Source organism: Strigops habroptila, chromosome 3 (genome assembly GCF_004027225.2).
Source record: "Strigops habroptila isolate Jane chromosome 3, bStrHab1.2.pri, whole genome shotgun sequence".
NCBI classification, from domain to species: Eukaryota; Metazoa; Chordata; class Aves; order Psittaciformes; family Psittacidae; genus Strigops; species Strigops habroptila.
Window position 1 is genome coordinate 63,051,677 of NC_044279.2, and position 13,812 is coordinate 63,065,488.

General features: G+C 42.7%; 1 protein-coding gene across 5 annotated transcripts in view; it reads left to right on the top strand.

Moving 5' to 3' along the window:
* The first annotated feature begins 798 nt into the window (after nucleotides 1-798).
* Nucleotides 799-13,812, top strand: part of LMO3 (LIM domain only 3) — a 64,269-nt gene continuing 51,255 nt past the window's right edge. Inside the window, exons 1-3 of one of the 5 annotated variants that reach the window (XM_030478886.1) lie at nucleotides 2,212-2,640; nucleotides 2,859-2,924; nucleotides 10,590-10,803. In XM_030478886.1, the coding sequence (XP_030334746.1) occupies nucleotides 10,598-10,803 (206 nt within the window). In that variant the 5' untranslated portion in view covers nucleotides 2,212-2,640; nucleotides 2,859-2,924; nucleotides 10,590-10,597. The other 4 variants (XM_030478887.1, XM_030478889.1, XM_030478888.1 and 1 more) reach the window with 4 other exon arrangements.

Here is a 13,812-nt window from a genome sequence, read left to right on the forward strand (position 1 = left end):
ATTCATGACAAAACCTAATTACTGTCAGGTAATACCCTGTCAGCTTTAATGCATTTCATCAGTCATAATGAAAAGAAGAGCATTTTATGACCCATCTAATTATCATTACATTTTAGGGGGAAATGAATGGCATGGAGCTGAATGTTAACTATTCCATTTTATTCCTTTACACATGTGGTTTGGCATATTATTCAGTAAGTTGGGGTTTTTTGTGGTGTTGTGGTTTTTTTCTTTTCCTTTTCTTTTCTTTTTTTTTTTTCCTTTTTTTTTTTTTTTTTTTTTTTTAAAGAATCCTTGGTTGGTGGGGGGAGTGTAAAGAGGGGTGGAAGATGCAATTAGATCTGGGTGTTTGTTCCTTTCTCTTTCCCGCACACGCACAAGCACACACATACACACACACAAAGTGACAAAGTGGTTAATGTCTTTGCAGGTTGGTGTTGACATCGGGTATCTTATTGCCACAGTCCAAATAGAGTACTAATTACTGCGAATGATGTCACCGTAGGCAGAGGAATAATCCCATCATTTAATTAGTTGAATGATTTAAACAAAGATTTGCATAGATGCACTAATCAGTTGCCATGAATTACAGAGCAGCAGTTGCCAGCGAGGGGTAACAGATCATACAGTTGGAGGGAAAAAAAAATCTCATCTCCTTGAACATAATTAATTTAATTGTCCTCATTAGCTGTACCATTTGTTTTGATTTTATTTCTCCCTTTCCCCACACATAACTTCTCCCTCCCTCTTTTCTTCTCCTTCTCTGAGTGCATTGGTGGAGAGAGGCGCGCACACACACACACACACACACACACACACACACACACACACTCTCTCACACTGCTGTATTTCCAGAGTGGTTGTGGCAGAGGTAGTCTATAAACAGAGGGAAGTCAGGCTCTTCTGAGCGTATGGGTGCATGCAGGAGAGAAGCAGGTTTCTGTCAAGTTTTGCTTTTCTCTGTGTGCAGATCAGATCAGGAGAAAGGGGCTCTATTAGTCTGCTGCCTCTGACTGTGCTTTTCGGGTTCTTGCTCAGGTTGGTTGTGGCTGAGTTTTGTTACTACTCAGAGGGAGAGGGGCAAGAGATTCAGGAATTGTTCATTGCACAGTATGCTTGTTCAGGGAATATATATATATACACAATTAAAAAAAAAGCCGGGGGCGGGGGGGAGAGGGAGAAGCTTAGTTGAAGGGTTGGTGGGGGGGGAACCTGTCCTAAACATATGCATTTCTGAGGTTGCTTTGATTTTTATTAGAACTGCTGGATTATATGAGGGAGGGGTGTAGATGGCAGAGCACTTCAATGCTTTTAAATCTTTCTTGGGTCTTGAAAGACTTCTATAATATGAGTGTCATTCAAATTTAGGGTATATTGTAAGCTGACATCTTTCAAAGCTTTGTGGAAATCTAGTGTGGTGCTTCTAATAGCAGACAACAGATATTCACTTTGAAGTCTGAAAACTGTATTCACAAATTCTTAATCTGGTCTTTCTCCAACTGCAGATGGCTCTTAGGAAAGATGCTTTGGATTTTTCTTTTTTTTTTTTTTTTTTTAACTTTATTTACAGTAGGTTAGGCTCAACGTCTTTATTATAAAACATGAAGAAACAATCATCTGGGATCATGACTGAATATCAAAGCATGCTATACCTCTTCTGTGTCTGCATGTCTGTCTCTTGGTCAAGGGTGTTCAACACCTATAACACACCCGTATCTATTGTCGGATCGTGTCCCCCCCCCATTCTCCATCACGATGTAGAGAATCAGGATCTGTCTTCAGCTCCTGGGATGAGGATGCTGGAGGGGAAAACCAGCTTGTCTTCTTTCTGCATTCAGCCTAAAAAGCGCAGGGAGGGTGGTGGCATGTGGCAAGCGGGGCCGGGGACCGTGCCGGGGAGCGGGAAACTTTCACGCCAGAGTTTCCACTCCTCTCTGAGCAGCTCAGATCCAGCACGGAGAGAGGCAGCGTTTTCACCTTCAGGGATTTTTCTCATTACTCATTAATAGAGAGATATGTATCTTGCCATTTTTCTGTCTTTTTTTTTATTTTATTTTATTTTTGCGTAGGCAACTTATTGTTTTGTTTAAGGAAACTATTTTGGGAGGAATGACGTGGGGGAGAGAGGGGAGGCGCTCCCCTGTTTCCCGGGTCTGTTTCGGAAGCGCTCTCTGGGAAGGTGATCCTGAGCCGCTTCAGTAGAGGTCACTTGTGTGTGCGTGTGTGTGTGTCCCTGGTGTTTGTGTCTAGCATATGCATGTGGTTTTGCTGACTGCACTTGCAGGCTTGTAAATTTTCACCATGGGAAATTACCAACAAAGCCCAATCTGTCTCCTGGCTGCTTTGCACTTTCCGAGGGCGGCTGTACTTGAGCGAGCTGCAGAACGAGAGAGAAAGGGGAGTTGGGAGGGGGGAGGGGGGAGAGAAGGGTGGGTGGAGGGGGAGAGAGGTAAATAGCCTTAAATCGGAAGGGAGCTGCTTCTCTGTGGTCTTCCACAAGAGCTGCCAGGGCTCTGCTGGCTCAGTAATAACTGAGTGACCTTTTCTTTTGCTGTATTATGTCTGGCTGGTAAGGGATTGCATTTTGCAGCTGATAAAGCCCTGACTTCATTCAACTCGGCTCCTCACACGCTGCTTTAGGTAAGTTGTCTTCAGCCAGGACGGAGACAGACAGCCTTGGACTGCAAGATACTAAAAGGAGGACACCTGTAGCTCGGATACGGTCAACACAATTACTTGGCGGATCCTTGAGGACCTCATTATTTTAAACTTAAAGAATAGCGATCTCCCTCCCCACCTCTCCCACCCCCTCTTTATTTTTTTTCCCCAAACAATGCTTCTTTTTGACCTTTTCCAAGGAGAAGAGCTACAAAGCAGCCACTGTGCTTATTGAACTGCCTCCCCTGTATCGCTTAATTGAGAAGGTAAGTGAGGCAACTGTAAGCTTTGGGTCATTTGTGTATGTGTGTCTGCATCACTCTCCCTCTCTCCCTCTCCCTCTCTCTGAGTCATAAGCCGGGGCTGCAATACACACACACACATCTCTACACTGCAACTTTCACTCAAGCTGCAGCTCTGCTGAGACTGTTTTGTTTAAATCATGTGAGGCTTCATTATTTTTATTACGAGACATGAAATACATGCAAGCTGAGGATGCTGAGCGAAACCCATACAACTGTATGTCTCGAGAAATAGCAGTCAAAGTTAACAATGAATTGCAGCACCACCACCGCTCCCCCCCCCCCCCCCCCCCGTTATTATTGTTATTATTATTCTTGCTTCTTCCAGAGCTTCTCGAAACGTGCTCTCAATTATCAGGGGACTCGGTTAATTTCCCACTCCCCGGCTTTAATCCACAAGCCTCCCCGTACAGCAGTTTAATTTGCAACTCGTTCTGTGCCGGGTTAACCGTTTGGGCAGAGCGGCGGCAGGAGCGTGGCTGCCGTCGAGGTGGGGGGAGCCCGGGGGGTGGCCAGAGCGGGCTGGGGGTGGCAAAAAGCTGCCAGGGGGAGCTGAGCTGTGGGGGGCATCCGGGCTCGGCCAGCCTCCCTTGGACCAGCGTGGGGATGGGCAGCCGTGGTAGCGTTATGAAACAGTACTTCTGTCTTAGGGCCTTTCTTTTTTCCACCCCAGCTCCCTACTACCCCCCTTTCCTCCCTTCATCCCGAGCACGATATGGTATGCTAACGCCGCATGTGACAGTTTAATCAAACCCATTTGTTACAACAAAGCTAAGAGACCACTGGGATTACAGGTTTACGGGTAGGGTTAGGGGAGCATGTGGCTTTGCCGCTCGCCATCGCCGTGCGCTGCCGGCGGCTCGCGGCGTACCCCCACCTCCCCGGTCTCCCCCTCCCCTCCTCCCGCCGTCCCCCCCCCGCCCCCCTCCCCCGGGCTGCGCCGCGCCGCTCTCCCTCTCACTTGACCCGAGCCGGGGAACCACTTGCTACTTTTGCCGGGATTCGGTGCTTCAATGAGAAGGAGCTCTCCAGGCGCCCGTAAATCAACTCATGCAGAAAAAGGAGAAAAGTTTTGGTAAGGCGGCGGTCTCCCGGTGTAGCGCGCACCGAGCCGGAGCGGTGCGCTGTAACGGGGAGGAGGGGGTGGGAATAGCTGAGAGCACTTCTCTTCCCCAATGCGTTGCCGTAGCGAGGGCCTGAGGGTGCTCTAAAGAGCTCCAAAATGGGGCTTTGCGGGACTGCTGGTCAAACCCGCTCGTTTTGCGGGGTGCGCCGAATACCGCCACACTCTTTCCCCTGCGCCTCCCTCTCTTCTCCTCTCTTGAACCCATCGCCCCGTCCCCCTCCGTGCTCGGAAAGGAATTAGCACAAAAGGGTTGAACGTCCAACTCGGAAAGGGATTCTTTGTTGGAGAGTGTATGTTTCTTATTTATTTTTTTATTTTGCATGTGAGCTGCATCAAAATTGAACTCAGTCTTGCAAATCTCTTGTTGGCCTTTGCCAAGCACTAGCACTTTGCTGCCATGGTAACTGTAATTAAACTGATAAGAGTGGAAAAATGTCAGTATCTCTGAGCCTTGCAGCTGCATTGGAGAAAAAGGGAATCAAATTGGTTCCCAGCACCACTGCTCTAAAAAAAAGAGGGGGGGGACACGACAGGGGTAGGGATATAGCTAAGCAGCCCCCGTCCCTGAAATCTGGGTACATCTCTTTGCTTCGTTGTCCCTTAGGGGGCTACAGCCTGCAGGGATGCTCTGGGCCACTGAACAGAAAGAAACAAGCTTTTAGGCCCGATCTAGCTTTCAAAAAGAAAAGGGGAAAGAAGAAGAAAAATCTTTTGTTTGACGTCTCTTGGCAATTGACTAGCCATGTTGGCCAAATTCTTTTAAGCTGTATCACTGCTCCCAGCTGTGGGACTGCATTCCCGTTTTTAGTTTTTACCTAACCTTTTCTCTTCCACCACCCCTTCCCAACCCACCTCCTTTATTTGAAAAAAAACCCACAAAATAATAATTAAAAAAAAAAAAAATCAGATTCCTCTGTGGAAGAAGGGGCAGGAGGTGAAGTTTAGTTATATAGCATGGAAAATTAACTCAAAAGTATAGAGAAGAGACTATATCCAGAGTACTAAAATCCTTACTTTTATATTTCTTTAAAAACCCCCGAGTGTTATGGAGTTGCAGTTACTTTGTTGTGTTAACTACAGAAGCTGAGACTGTGCAGATGAATTGCACAGAACAAGAGAGCATAATGGAGGCAATCAACCGTTAGGCTGGTTCACAATGCAATCCGGGCAATTAAAAGCTCACCAGAGTTTAAATGAAATGGTTCTACTTATTTCTGTGCACCACACTGCACAGGCTATTATTTATGTCTATTTTTTTAATTATGATTTCCCTTAAACTGTCAAATAACACAGAATAGCAGGGTCTTGGAGGCAATAAGAATTTTCCACAGAACAATTTATGTGCCAATCTAAAACTAGTTACAACTCCTGATGTGCTACATGCGAGTTCTGAAATGTTTCTTAGCTTCTGAAACCTTAACTTATTTCTTTTTTTTTAAGTCTGTGTGTGTATTATCCTGAATTACTGGAGCTCTGAGTGTTTTTAGGTTGAAGCTACAAAGTGGGAAAGCATTGGAAAGGTATTCTTTTTATCTTCTACTAGATCTCTAACTGTCTTGTTGACTGCATATTGTCAGTAAGCTGTCTTTTGAAATCCAGTGCACTGATACTTAATTTGCTCCAAACTGATTTCTTAAATTGGTTTTTTTTTTTTGTTTTTTTTTTTAAGTAGAGACAATACATACTACTGTATGTATGCTGTACGTAATACTGTCCTTGGTAGAATTGTGCACGTGCCTCTGCAAAGGAGTGGGGGGAGAGTGGTCTTTAAAAGTTTCTAAGTGATCCAGCACATAATAATACTCATCTCTTCCTCCCTTAACATGCCTTTTGAAGACTGTCTGTTCCACAAACCAGAAACTGAGTTCCGTGGGTTTTGTGTGTGCTGCACTCAGCATCAGCAGGGGCCAATTCTGCTTACAGATGCTACTAAATCACTAACAAAATACAGTTCATTATGTCAAATATTCATTCCTTTTGAGTTTTGAGAAGGGTGATGATTGGAGTGAGATGAATTTTTGTTTCTCTGCCTTCCTTCAGGAGCCTAATTTAGCTTTTTCCAGCAATCTTCCTCTTTATCCAGAAATCGTAGTTACAAATCAGTTGACAATGTTTCATCACACGATAATAACAATAACCAGGGATGGGAGTCAGTGGCATTGAACTTATCTGGGGAGACCGAGGGAAATTCAAAAACCCGCAAAACAGGTTATTAAGTTCTCCCTTCAAAAATCCAAGGGGTGGTGGATGGTGATGAAGAAGTCTGATTCCTGAACAGCTCTGCAGTTTATGTGTAGTATCTTGGGGACTGGAGTGGAGGGAAAGAAGGGAGGGAAGGGTAGAGAAAGCCCTTGAAAGCATATTGGGGTGAAATAAAAAGGGTTTGTTTGACAGTGACAGACTAGGCACTGAAATCTCTCAGTTTTGAGAACAGATATGCTCTGTGATGCAGAGCATGGGTAGGACTCTGCATGACTGAAGGGAAAACTGGGTTTGATTTTATTTATTTATTTATTTAACAGCCTGAGTGTAGCACTTATAGTATGGGTTTTCTTGGAAGTGCTCCATAAGCTCTGCTTTCCTGGGGGAGAGGAGGGCAGCCAGGCAGCTGGGTAGTGCTGTGTGCCGCTACCTGATATTTCAGCAGCAAGGAGTTTGAATGGTTTTGCGGATGCTGTCAGACTCTGAAATGGTCCTTCCTGCGTCCTAAGAAATAAATGGGTACCTAACCTGCAGCCTGTGAAAAGCTGGCTGACAGCAAGATGCAAGTACTCTTACTGTCAAATTAAGAGAAAACTAAAAATACGCAAGCATGTATCTGAAAAGTGGAACTGAATCAGAGATCTTATGGGAACGTCAAAGGGGAGAGAGATGGTCGGTGAGGTGATCTGCATTAATGTGACTCATACAATATAGAAAAAATTAACAAAATGTTCTGATTTCAAAATTAAGTTATTTAATCCAGGGCATGTAAAGAAAAGCGCATGTGCAAAGAATTTGGAGATATATAAAACACTTCTTAGAGCACTGTTCTGTGCTTTGTTTTGTTTAGAACCTTTCTACTCTTCAAAAAGAGAGTAACTTTTTCTTTATAAAGAAGCAGTAGTTTGCGGATTTTTTTTTTTTTTTTTTTTTTTTTACTTTCGTTAAAATAGAAGCAGCTTCATTGCAAGTAAAGTGCAAAAAGATCAGATCTATCAGAGGAAAAAAGCTTTCCTTTCCTCAAAAAGCTTCTGCAGATTGAATCTGTAATCTGAAGATGATGCCAGTGGAATGTCAGCAGTACCTTCTTTCTCAGCCTTAGGAAAATAGATGTGCTGGGTTGTTAACACTACTTCTATGGGGTGCCTGCCCCTTTTCACTTGTCTCTACAAGAAGGTTTGGGCTAACCAGCATAAATGGCAGTGCTCTGTCTACTTTCCTCATCAGTAGAAGATGTCTCAAAAGCTGTGCAGGGGTATGCGAAAGATTGTGCAAGCTGCAATTTTATTTGTAATACAATAACCTCGTGTTTGCAGCATATACCTCAGGAATCATCAGGCTTGATTATTACAATTTGTTCAGATGCTCACTTGTTTAGCCATGTTTCTACGGCATCTTGTTCCCTTCAGATGGCGCAGGATGGTGGATCAGCCTGGATCAGAGGCTGTCAGCCTCCACTCTCTAACCTGCTTTCTTATCAGGAGACAATATTTTTACATTAAGATTTTTTTCTTTAAAGCCTTTAACTGTGTTAGCTCCTAGTTTATCCTGGTTTCCCTCGAGCTAAAGATTAAAGTCCTAGAACAGCCCTTCTTGCTTCTGAACTTTTTCACTGAGTTCCAAGAAGTTGATACAAATTGTGGTCAATTTTATGCATTTGTCCTCTATGTGGCCAAAGAGAGGGGCTGGGAATACTCTTCTTGTTGGCACTTAGCATATATTTATGCTCTGACATGATATACAACTTTACAGATTACAGCTTTTCGACCTAGCGAAACTATTAGAGTTCCAGCAGGACTTTCCTTTACAGTCTGATGTAGGTCCTTTACCAAAAATCTCTCATATTTTCACTGCTTTTAGTAATTTATTTGTAGCCACATTATTTTGCTGCTTCCTGTATGTACCCTGGATTTACAGGGGATAGTTGGCAACTGAAAATACTGTAAAGGCTCAGCCTTTGTCTCATGGTGCTTGCTCAAGATGAGAAGTGTGTGTTCTTTCCCAGATCTGCCACACACTTAACTGCGGAACCCTATGCAGGTCGCTGGACCTCATCCACCCCCCTGTTAACAAGCACATCTTGTGTCTGTGTGTGGTGTAGTAGCTATAGGAGTAGCATTGACTGAGGAGTAACAGGAAGGCAGCAGTGCAATTTTTTATACTTACAGATAGAAAAATACAGACCTTACACTTTTGTTATGAGCTTTAGATGCCGTGCAGCGGTACTGCTGTGGTACCTCGGGGTGCCCACTAGGAGAACTGTTGGCATATAACTGTTGGCATATAACTGAACAGCTACTTTAACAGGTAAATATATCACTCCAAAATGCGCAATAGGGCATATTGCAAAGCAGGGAGCAAGGCTGTTGTGCTCATATGTCACAATAAGGTTTACTATTTCTAATTCAGTGATCAACTTCACAGGTGAAGTTTGGGAGTTCAGCTTGGTAACCCTGGAAAGTCACTTCCCTGGCTCTATGGTTGCTGTGGTCCACAAAAATTCTGTGTGTTCCATGAACACATACGCACAGAGAACCCTGGGGCGACTTAGCCAGTGTAGCATTTAGCTTCTTGTCTTTGTAGTGCCAATATCCATAAAGACACACTGTACTATTGCCCTAAAGATTACACTAACTTTTGCGTTTTCCTTATACGGGCTGCTTTAAAAAAACAGATAAACCAACCAAAAAAAAACCAACTTCAAACTCCAACTTGCTCATGTTCTAGTTCCCTGAGCCTGCCTGTCTGTAGTGGTGTGTCACAGCACCAACCAAGTTCTGCTGATAGAAGCTGGGACTGTAAAGCATTCTTACCAGTAGGTATTAGAGCATTCTTGATGAGGAGCTCTTGAATTTGCTTTTCTCTGTTACAAGACTCTGTTTGACCTTTCACAGTCTCTGGATAATAACAGGGTGCTGTACCCTGAATTTTGGGGTAGGATTTGCTTGTTGGCCACAGCATTCATTCCCCAGTCTCGGCAAATATCATCGTAATATCCAAATGCAGTCTAATGAGTAGCATTTTTTTTAAAGTTACGTCTCTGATTGTCTTTCAAACAGCGAGCTAGCCTAACAGTGTGTCACTTCTCTCTTCCTCTCTGATGCCTGTTTGATGCCCAACAAAGCATCCACAGGGCTATGATTTTGTTTATTCTAAGGAATGACTTTCAGAGAATTGGTCTGAGTGTAATGGGATGGCAGTTCATGGGATTAACCTAGAAAGACCAGTCTGTAAGCACTTTGGGGCAATGACCTTCTCTCCCCATTTACTGTAAAACTGAGGGCAATTGATTTTTGTATGGATCTCTGGAAGCTGGCTACAGTGCTCTGCGTACTAATGCTCGACTGTGTTCCACTTTTACCAGTTCCCTCCTTTAAAGTGTGGTTCAGGCATTTGAATTGTTATTTAAATGCTCTCTGCTATTACATCTAAAGGTATATATATGCACTTAACGGACACTACTCTACTCCTTGTCCTGAACTAGCTGTTGGCTACAATAGGGATTGGAAAGTGGGGCAGGGGTTTTTATATTTTGTTGATATGAAGGGAGTTGGTGTGGTGGGGTGGTGTGTTTGGTTGGTTGGTTGTTGTTTTCTGTTTTCTTCTTTGACAAACTGGCAACTCTCTGACCCTGTAGATCTTTCAGAAGGTCCTTACACTGCAGTTTGTAACTGGAGATGCTGGTACTGAAGTCTCTGGAGGTCTGACTGCTTCATTCATGTGTCGTAACAAGGACTGAAATCTTAAAAAAACTAAATATTCCCCCACCAGCACCAAAATGTCTGCATCAAACCTCCCTGAAACTCTGGCCCTGTGCCTTTAACAGCTTCAGTTTTCTCTTCTTTAGAATCTGGAGTGCCTTCATACTTTATAAAGATGGTGCAAATTGGTCTAAATATGCAAATTTCGCTATGTTTGCCATCATAGATAAGCCATTTATTTAAAATTTTGGTTGCTAAATATTGCGTACTTTGGGTGAAAATGGATGACTTTTCAACTGAACTGTTTTAATTTCTCATTTTAAATTTTTAATCCTATTTCTTTTCAGCAAAGACATCAGGTAAATGAAGTGTTAAAGAGAAGCTGTGGAACTTCGAGCAGTGGAAGTTTCTGCTCTCAAATGTATCTTAGCATTGTTTTCAGCTTGCTGTGGACTATCTAGGTTATTTCATCCGATCTACACCACTGCCTTTTTAACAAACTGGGTGTAGGGGCAGTGACGAGGTGGAAGAAGAAAAAGGCGAGACTTGTACTCAAGAGAATATCTATTTTCACTCTTCTCTTCTCTTGTTGTATTTCAGGTATACAAATGCTCTCAGTCCAGCCAGACACCAAGCCGAAAGGTTGTGCTGGCTGCAACCGTAAGATTAAAGACCGGTATCTTCTAAAGGCCCTGGACAAATATTGGCATGAAGACTGCTTGAAATGTGCCTGCTGTGACTGTCGCCTAGGGGAGGTGGGCTCTACCTTGTACACCAAAGCCAACCTTATCCTTTGTCGCAGAGACTATCTGAGGTAAGCCACATCCTTCTTACATTCACTGACAAACTTGGAAAATCTGCTCGGTCCTTCCTATGCAGTTGCTATTGCATAAACAGTACTTGAGGGCTACAAGGCTGAGTATGTGTGGAGGATGAGAAAACAGGTACTGAAATACAGAGAGAAAACTAAAATCTGAACCAAAAAGCACACGTAACCATGTCATGCAGGGGGTTGCCAGTTTTCTGGTGCTAATACTGGGGTACTGTGCTCAGAGGAAGAGAATAAACCCCATCTGTGCTTTCCACAGCACCATGCTCCTGGGAAGCTGGTGATCTGCTCCTCCTCCTAGCAGCATGGCAGTAGCCACACACAGCAGCCTGAAACTGCTCGTGCATTTTTCACCAGCTTCAGTGCAGTGTTGGGACTCTGTAAGTGAGGGATGCTTCATTTGTCTTCACTTACCCACTTTTGTCCTCTTAGTTTGCCAAGGGATTTAATGTGTGGCACTGGAAGCTTCTATGAATGTTGCCATTTAGGTGTTAGAAGCTGGACCAAGATGATCAACTCTCCCTGCTGAATAACCATGTAGCTAGTAGGATGAAATTCATTCTGGTCATGATTTGACTCAGTGGCCTGGGTGGAACGCTGAATAACCTGTTGCCACTTCTCAGAGATAGCATAAAGTCATCTGATTTTGTACCTTCTTCATTGCTTGAGAGTCTACATTCTCAGTGGTATTTGAGGTATAACTCGTAGCGATGTGGTGATGAGCAGCACAAGGCTAGTTTATCTGCAGATTGTATAAATAAATAGGGCTACTTTGCAGAAGCTGAGTTTAATCAGGAACTTTGGTCTCCCTCAGCTCTCAACAGTAAGTAGGGAGAAAAGGGTTCTCTGGGGTGATTCAGAACACCTATTTCCCCTAGTAGCGCCTTTCATCCGTTCCCTGTAGAGAGGGCCTAAAGAGACTAGCTGCTCCAGGCTAACATGAACTTCTGGGAATATTTCCTCTGCCCCCATAGTGAAGCCTTTTCCTTTTAAAGGGACATGGAAGGCAGTAATACATTGGGGAAAAATTAAAATTCTCTTTGAATGTGTTAACTTACAAAATCAGTTTAAGCACAGGTACCAAATAAGAGATTCCCACGCACCAATCAGTTCCCATGTTGTACAGCATGGGTAAGTCAGAACAGGAATCAAAACTAAACCATTAACAACTATTGCTACTCTGGCTTTCCATGTTACAGCCTGTTTTTTCTAGAGTGGAACAAAAACCTTCACAAGCGTTTTGTGTGTTTGTTGAGCTGGGGCTGCAAGGCAGATCAGGTTCTTCAGACATAGGCTTGGACTACTCAGTGGTGAAGTGCTCTGCTACCCATTAAAACTCTGAAATGAATGCAAGGTGGAGTGCTGGGAATTTAGCATAGAGTCTGCATCTTAAAGCCATTGTGTTAAATCTGTCAAAAAAGTAGGTAACAAAACCTTACTTTTTAAAGATTGGCAGGGAACTGTTTGAATTGAAGGGAACTATTGTACGTGAACCTAGGTAACTTTTGATCTTAAAGTGTGTGTCTGTAGAGAGCGACGGGAACAGCTTCTGGGGGGAAGGTAACATCCTAATTTTCAAAACCCATTTTAGGGATCTTTCTACAATAAGTGCCTGCAGGAGAGAGAAAACTCTGCTATAGCCGTTTGATCCGAGTTCCAAATTTACTGAGGACTTTGAACTTACCAAATCTCCTGAGTGCTAGTGCAGCAGATCCCATGTTTTAAAATCAAATGTTTAAAATCAAAACCAAAAGCGATCTAGTAGTAGAGACATGAGCAAGGCATGTTTTCCCAGCACAGATGCGTGTGTGCGCTCACACACACTATTGCTCTCTTGTCTTTGAAGGTGTAACAGGAGTAAATATTTTGCTAACAGACTGTTAAAATGCATACTAAGTGATTCAGAGAAAGGAGAGCGTATTTTCTGTCTGCCATGACCACATTCAAAACTTGTGTTTCAGATGTTTGTTCATACACAGTATTTATTTTTGCACCAGTGAAACCAGCGTACACAAAAAATCATATAATCAGTTTTAAATTTCTGATTTTTTTGTCTCTGGGTTTGTCAAGTCTTAATGAAGCTATCTTTTCATGAACCTTTTTTTAGTGGTACTTGTGAGTGCATAGATTTAAACTTGGTATTTACACTAAACTTCAAACTGGTGCACTTAAGGTAATTGCAGATAGTCATTTGCCTCATTGAGCCTTATCTACTTAGTTATGCAGTGAACCTATAAAAGTGATCTTTTTAATGCTAATGTAAAAACTAGTTAAATGTTCTCTAGCTTTGTAGTCAAATAAGCTTTCATATTTAGCAACCCACTTGATATGAATTTAAAGAACAAATTACTTTGTACTAATGATCAGATTAGGGTTCGATTACAGTTTCAAACTATCCTCTTTTTTTTTTTTTTTTTCTTTCTTTTTAACCATAAAGGGAGTCTTTGCTACATATAAAACTGTTCTAACTTCCTATTAATTTATGTGGTGCCCTCTAGAGGATATGTGGCTTGAACGATACTATAAAGAGCAAAATTGCTTATTAACTTGTCTCTCTGTGTTCATTATGTCTTTCAATAAGACAGCCATTGTACAGATGCTATAAGCAATAATGTACCCAGTTTGGATGCTTTAACATTCATGGTTAAATTCACAACCTGTGTGATTGTGTCTTTGGCTATTTGCAAAGATACTTCCAGTATCTCTCATTTAGAGATGCCTGCTGAAAAACTAAACCTGCCCTGATGCACATTTTTCTGCATTTGAGCCCTGAGGTACACAGTTTATGATTTTTATAAATACTCTAAATCTTCAGAACTTCAAAACTTGATTTGCTTTAGCTCTCTGCTTTGGTAAAATTAGTTAATTTTATTGTATTAAAACCTTTTTTTCTGGGTTGGGGGGAGTTGAAGCAATGAAAGAAATCTTAATGAGGTAAGGAGCTTGGAAGGTGCTTTGGGTGTGAGAGGCTTTTCTCTGGAATCTGATACATGT